This window comes from Cervus elaphus, chromosome 4, assembly GCF_910594005.1.
Source record: "Cervus elaphus chromosome 4, mCerEla1.1, whole genome shotgun sequence".
NCBI classification, from domain to species: domain Eukaryota; kingdom Metazoa; phylum Chordata; class Mammalia; order Artiodactyla; family Cervidae; genus Cervus; species Cervus elaphus.
This window is the reverse complement of record NC_057818.1, coordinates 59,176,102-59,183,472: the sequence shown is the minus strand read 5'-3', so window position 1 is coordinate 59,183,472 and position 7,371 is coordinate 59,176,102. Positions and strand designations below refer to the sequence as shown.

Below are 7,371 nucleotides of genomic sequence, written 5' to 3'. Positions count from 1 at the left end.
CTGTTAGGGGTTCTCCCAATCCTCTTCTCAGTGGGGACTCAGTGTGTGTGTGTGTGTGTGTGTGTGTGTGTGTGTAGAGGGAATGAGCTGTTAGGGGTTCTCCCAATCCTCTTCTCAGTGGGGACTCAGTGTGTGTGTGTGTGTGTGTGTGTGTGTGTGTGTGTGTGTGTGTGTGTGTAGAGGGAATGAGTTGCTGATTCTAATGACCCTTCAAGTTACTCCTCTTAATTTTCATCTGTCTTCCCCTCCCTGGGTCTTAGCGTCACCATCCATAAGATGATGTGTAAGCATGCTCTGGCATTCTAGAAGTCCTATAAGATTGAGGATGGTATTAATACTGCCTTTACACACTGTATGTGCTTCTCCTTATGGGCCTTATGATTGTTAATCTGATAGGCTGGATTCCAGACACATGGGGTACCTACCAATATCTAGTGCTCAGGAGATGGGGTGACTCTGGATTTTCCTGGTTCCTTGGGCCTTAGAGACTTCTTGAGTCCTTGGTGGACTCTTTTCTGCCTTCATTGCTGCAATTTTCTTTGCCTGCTTCATTCTGATATGTTTCACTCTAAGGAAAAGACGCTCTTGATCAGTTCTGGCTCTCCACCTGCAATATGGGCTCTGATCTCGCTGAGAAGTGTTGGTTTAGAGCCTGGGTTGTCTGGGGGTGAGCCATGTAGCCTCTCTGGGGATTGCTTTCCTATTGTGGACAACAGGGACGCATGCTTGTCAGGCTGTGGGGCTCAGATGAGGTCAGCTATGAAAGGGCTGTGCAAACCCTGAGTGATTCTTATTGGTCTTCAAGTCCAGCTGATTATACTTAAAACATAACCCCCCAGGGATTTCACTGGCAGTCAAGTGGTTAACACTCAGCGCTCCCACTGCAGGGGTCACCAGTTCAATCCCTGGTCGGGGCACTAGATCCTACACGCCATGCAGCGTGCCCCCCCTCAAAAAGCCACCCAGTTTGCCCTGCCGCCTCACTCCTCTTCTTCCTCACCCTGATGGACAGTTATTCCCAAGTCTCTCTGCCCCTCATCACTTGCCCAGCTCAGGCCTGGCTTAGATGGCGACACCAGCCTCTTGCCTCTCCCTCTCCGACTGTGCCCACCCCAAGTTCACACCTTCCCTCCCAGCTGACTCCTCCATGGTCCTCTACTAAGGATTAAGTCCAAGACGTCTGGACTGACCAGAGGCTCCCCTGCCCAGCTCTCTGCCCAGCCTCTGGCCTCTCTGCCCTTCTCACTCCAGGCTTCCAGCCAGCACGTTTAGCCAAGTCTCAGGAGTTTTTATGAACCAACCCCAAAAACCTTTATCAACCTTGTTTTTAGCTGTTACTTGTCACTCTCAATGCACCTGATGTTGCACAAAGACACCAGAAGTTCCTCAGAAGTGTTTCCGGGGTCTCTGCACACGACTTTCCACCAAGTGAGCAAGTACTCAGCCCTGCTGCCACTTGAGACAGCTCCCTGGGGACTCCGCTGGTTTCACTTCCTCCTCCGCTTTGTCTTTCATGAAGTTCTTTGAAAGCCTCGGTCCCTTGGGCCTGTTTTGTGGCTCCGTATAGTCCCGATGGCCCTGGCTCCTGGGGACCCTGTTTGCTGCCAGACCCTGAGTTCCTCAAGGGTGGGGGGGGGGTCCATCCAGCGTCATAGGCCTGGGGGTAGCAGGCTCTGGGAGAGGCTGAATGGCGAATGTTTTTAATTGGAGGATAATTGCTTTATGATGTTGTGATAGTTTCTGCTCTACAGCAACGTGAATCAGCTGTATGTATGCCTATATCCCCTCCCTCTTGAGCCCCCCTCCTTCCCGCCCCATCCCCCCCTCCAGGTCATCACAGAGCACAGAGCTGAGCTCCCCGTGCTATGCAGCAGCTTCCCATTAGCTAAATACTTTACACACGGTAGGGTACCTATGTCAGTGCGAGTCTCCCAACCCGTCCCACCCTGACCTCATGCCAAACAACGAGCAAGACAGGAACGCAAGCCCACCCATCAACAGGCTGCCTAAAGCTGCACTAAGCTTACGGTGAATCTTAACCTCGGTGCTCACATGAGTGGGATGAGGCAGAGGAAGAGCAGTGTAACTCCGATGGCTCCGTAGAACACGCCCCGAACCAGCCCTTTCATGAAAGTCTGGGCAACCAAAGAACTCCTTCCTGGAGGTAGAGAGCTCGTGAGATGGGGTTCTCCCCAGGGACCTCCCAGCTCCCTCCCCTGGCCCCAGGGCCCACTCCCTCTTCCCCACCCTCACGGGGCCCCTCCACCATCACCTGACTTCAGCAGGATGGTCAGGGTGTGGGTTCCCTCTGGGTTCCTGCCCTCACAGAGCAGGCTCATGCCTGTTTCAGGTGGCTCAGTCAGATGGATGGTGCTGTTGGCCCAGGGGCCAAGTGTGGCAGAAGTCACCCGAAGGCCTGTGCGGTTCATGACCACGGGAGCGCCCCCCACCCGCCACCGCACGGAGGGCGTGGGGGTCCCCCGGAAGGAACAGCTGCACTGCAGAGTCTTCTTCAAGGAGCAGGAGGAATCAAGCAGCCTGGTGGGGGCTGTGGCGGAGGGAGGGTCAGGAGTCAGCAAGCATCCTGACTCCCTGTCTGCCTCCTTCAGGACCCAGCCTTTCCCTTATTTGTGATAACCCAGGAACTTCAGAGAGACTTTCTGGGGCTTCCCCAGTGGCTCAGTGGTAAAGAATCTGCCTGCCAGGGGCAGGAGACACGGGTTCAATCTCTGGTCCTGAAAGATCCCACATGCCATGGAGGAACTAAACCCGTGAGCCAGAAGTACTGGGCCTGTGCTCTAGAACCACAACGACCGAGCCCATGAGCCAGAACTACTGAAGGCCAGGCACCCTAGACGCTGTGCTCTGAAAGGAGCCACCTCAGTGAGAAGCCCACTCATTGCAACTACAGAAAGTCAAAGATAAATAAGTGAACAAAATTATATCAAAAAAAGAAATATTTTTTGGACGTCCAGAGGAGTCAGGCCTCACAGACCAGTTGCCCTCCACCCTTTCTTCTCATCTGGCCTGAACCGGAACACTCACCTTTCCAGACCAATGGCAGAGGAGTCTCCTGAGGCTCTGCATTGCCTGCGACCCCTCATCCACCCCCACCCAGGCTAGACTTCCCACCCTCAGCTCCTCTCTTCCTTGCGTCCCCAGCTCTGGCCCTTCCAGCTCCACCTGTGGTCAGATTTTTCCCTCCATCACTGTCTGGATGCTCCTGGCAAGTCACTTCCCTCTCTGCTCTTCCCTAGTCTGGAAAATGGAGAGGCTCCCTGAGCACGTCTCACTATCATTGCTGGAGAGGCACACAGTGAATGCCTGAGATTTGTTGTGTTCCTGTCTCAGCGCATGGCCGAGCACCACTCACTGAGGAGACAGAACCCATTTCTAGATTTTTATCTTCCCCATCCTGGTGGCTGTGGACTGAGCATTCATCTTGAGCAAAGACTGCCATGCAGGTTTCTGAGTAAGAACACCATGAAACCGCCTCGCTCTCCGTAGAACAGGTCAGACACGGTCCATCCGGTAGGATCATGGATTAATAAGGGATAGTCATGCTCTTCAAGGTCTCCAGTAATGAGGAATTGGTCCTTAGCATTTCTATGTACTTAGTCATTGGAGTTGTTTGAGGTTACTGGAGGAAAGGGGTCATTTCCTCCCGAACAGTTGCCCTTGATCTTGGGCTTTCTGTTTGGGTCACTTGAGGGGATGAGGAATTTGCAGGCCTCTCCTCCACTTCCCTTGCTGACCTCCACATTATTCATTTTTACCATCCGGGGAAGCAGGCCATGGAGAGCTATCAAAAGAGGCTGAAAAAAACTTACTAACTTTGGAACTTGGAGCGTGCTAGCAATATTCAGATGGCTCCTGTGCTCAAATATCTTCAGATCCCCCGGATGAGCTCCCACCCTCGTCCTCAACTCTACTGCCTGGCCCAGACCCACCCTCACCTCCCCAAACCCCCCACTCCTGCCAGAATCTGGCCCGCAGATGCTTAACCCACATTGGTTCCTTGGTGCCCTATACTCTTGCATGCCTACTTGGTTGTGTCCAGCTTTTTGCAACCCTGTGGACTGTAGCCCACCAGGCTCCTCTGTCCATGGGATTCTCTAGGCAAGAATACTGGAGTGGGTTGCCATTTCCTCCAGGGGGTCTTCCTGACCTAGGGAAAGACCCTGCGTCTCGGGCATTGCAGGCAGATTCTTTACCGCTGAACCATCAGGGAAGCCTACCCTAAACTCTTAAGTGCTCTTGTTTCATGTCACCACGGCCGGACCCAGCCTGGCTCTGGAGCCTTGGCTTCCTCAGACCCCTCCAGGGCTACATCTCTTCCCACTCACCCAGGTGGAGCCCTGGCGGCGCCATGAGCAGCAGCAGTTGTTCTCGGCACAGGAGAGGCCCGGGGCTTTGACCACGGCTGGCCCCGAAACCCGAGCTGTGTGGTTCAGAAGGGGTGATGTGATGAATAACTGGAAGAGGCTGTGGGGTGGGGAGAGCAGAAAGAACTCGTAGCCAGCCGGGGACTTCAGCCTCTTCGGTCACCCTGAAGGCACGTCCTCTCTGAGAAGCAGGGATTCTGTGGGATGTGATGCCTGAGGGCCTGCAGACAGGAGGGCACCACCGTGATCCTCTGTGATGCCCCGAAGTCATGTCTCCTTCCCCCCTAGTCTGTCACTCCCCTCCCCAGCCCCCTTGGGAGGGTTTGTAGTCCCAGGTCTGCAGGCTTCCTCTAAAGTTTACGGGTACCACATAAACTGTTGTGGTACAGGGAGCTGTGTACCACCGGGAGACAGGATCAGGTCTGGGGGTTCAGAATGTCCCCCTGGGTGAAAAATGGCTTGGAGGAGGAGTAACCGCAGGTCCTGTGGTCAGGGGAGAGAGCTGGTGACTGGGGAAGAATGGCAGGCTAGAGCTGGTGCACAGGCTGTGGGAGATGGGGAGGATGGGACTGATTTAATATTTGGGGGGAATAAAACTGGAAGGGGGTTCCTACTGCTGATGGGAAAAGTTCCAAAACTCCTTGTATTGTAACTGAGGGTCCCCACAAGTTTGCTTTGCCCTTGTCTTATGTCCCCATTTCTCAACTTTTCCCCGATGTTCCCCTTTCCAAATTTCACCCTAAACATAGCTCTCCCGTCATCAGGGACTCCTCTGTTTCCCAGCTTTTCCTCCTGTAGCTCTCCTCTGTCCACATTCAAATCCTTCTTCAATTTCACAGCTGAGTTCAACACTGCTTCCTCTACGCAGCTTTTCCTGATTGCCCCACCCAGTCAGAAATGGGTAATCTCTCCCCTCCCAGAATTATCAAGTGATTAAAAAAATAAAATTTATTTGGCTGCATTGTGTCTTAGTTGCAGCACGCTGGCTACAGGGCATGTAGTTGCTTCACAGCAGGTGGGATCTTAGTTCCCCGACCAGGGATGGAAACTGTGCTGCCTGCACTGGGAGGCGGAGCCTTAACCACTGGACCACCAGGGAAGCCCCTATCGAGTGATTTTATTTGTTCTTTTCTGGAGAAGTGATTTTTTTCCTCATGACAGAGTGATTTGTTTTTGTGTAGATGCCAGATAGTAACTTACCCTTATTTTCATTACTCACAAATTCAACCTGTTTAGGGGTGCAATATTGCCAGCTAAAGCACTACTGGCCTCCTTTGCAGTTAAAAGGGGACCGTGTGACATTGTTTTAGTGGAAGTGAGCTGGGGATTCTTGGGAAAGTTTTTGCTTTCCTCCTACTGTCCTTTCTTCCTTCCTGTCACTTCTTTCTTCTTCCTCCTAGAATATGGATGTGATACTGAAGGTGGAGCAGCAGTTTGGCAACCATGAGGTAACCATGAGGAAGAAAGCCACTCATGGTGATGTTCACTTAAGGATGCTTTAGCAGAACAATTCAAGAAGCCTAGCTCCCTGACAGCCTTGTAGAGCTGCTATGCCAACACTGTACAGCCTAGCTCTGCACATCTTTTTTTTTTTTTAATTGATGTATAGCTGATTTAATGTTCATTTCTGCTATACAGCAAAGAGATTCAGTTTTATATCTGGAGAAGGAAATGGCAACCTACTCCAGTATTCTTGCCTGGAGAATCCCATGGACAGAGGACCCTGGCGGGCTGCAGTCCATGGGGTCGCAAGAGTCGGATACGACTTAGCAACGGACATGATATATATACACATATATCTATGGTGGTGGTTTAGGTGCTAAGTCGTGTCCGACTCTTGTGACAGGCAAGAATACTGGAATGGGTTGCCATTTCCTTCTCCAGGGGATCGTCCTGACCCAGGAATTGAACCCAGGTCTCCTGCATTGCAGGCAGATTTTGTTACCATCTGAGCTATGAGGGAATCCCTATATATGTGTATATATATATATATGTATATTCTTTTCCATTATGGTTTATCACAAGATATTGAATATAGAACCTTGTTGTTTATCCATTCTGTACTCTGAATCCATCCCTCCCCCACCCAGCTCCCTCGACAGCCTATATCAACCTTGACAATCCTATATCAAATAGACCTTTGTGCCCTCTGCAGAGCTTAGAAATGAACTTGTTTGACACTCACTGATACAATGTCCACATCAATCTCACCTTCCTTGAAACTATTGCTCCCACACACACTTTTTTTTTTTTGAAAAGCACCGACTTCAGAGCAGGAGCCCTGGGTTTGAGTGCCAATTATGTCAGCTATGACACTGATTCATTGGGGAAACACAGACAACTCCTCTTCCTCTCTGGGCCATTTCTGCAATAATTCTGCAATAATTCCTGGGAAAGAGGCAGAATGAAGAAATACGGGGTCTGGGCATGGCCTTCCTCATTAGCATTTTAATCAAGCATTACCAAAGACATCATGGGTATTTCAGGTTCCAGGGTTATTTTATGTTCTCAGACATTGGGTTGGTCTCAACTGATTTCTGGTAAAATATCCCAGCAGCCGCCACTATGGAGCTTATTGGCTTTTGCCATAAACTCTGGCCTGCATAAGGATTATGAGACTTCTTTCCAGTAATTTTATAGACAGGGGCTAGCAATAATCCCTGATGTAGAATATGTGTATGTCCTCCAAAATCCAAATAGGCCAATCAGACACTGGGCTTCTAACTTCTTTTTTCCACCAGATACCCTATACTTTTCAAATTAACAACCTATGTGGGTTTGGGCAGTTTTATTGGTTCCCATTTATTATGTCCCATCAATTTTGGTTGAAGGGAGGATTTATAAGTCTCTTGTTTAATAATACTAGGAAGGGGAAATGTTCCCCTGTCATACAGAGTATCTATTTATTAATATACTGAGGTAAAGGAGGAGATCCAATGACTTTCCATGAAATCTGTTTAAACATTCCAATCTTCATCTAAACTCC

The 7,371-nt window shown here is 50.5% G+C and overlaps 1 protein-coding gene across 1 annotated transcript; it reads right to left on the bottom strand.

Annotated features, from left to right (window-relative positions):
* Positions 1-431: 431 nt before the first annotated feature.
* SIGLECL1 (SIGLEC family like 1) lies at positions 432-6,857 on the bottom strand. The gene is given in 6 exon segments (XM_043900640.1): positions 432-507; positions 509-568; positions 2,053-2,158; positions 2,273-2,548; positions 4,347-4,485; positions 6,849-6,857. Coding segments are annotated over 6 exon segments (666 nt in total).
* Positions 6,858-7,371: the final 514 nt, after the last annotated feature.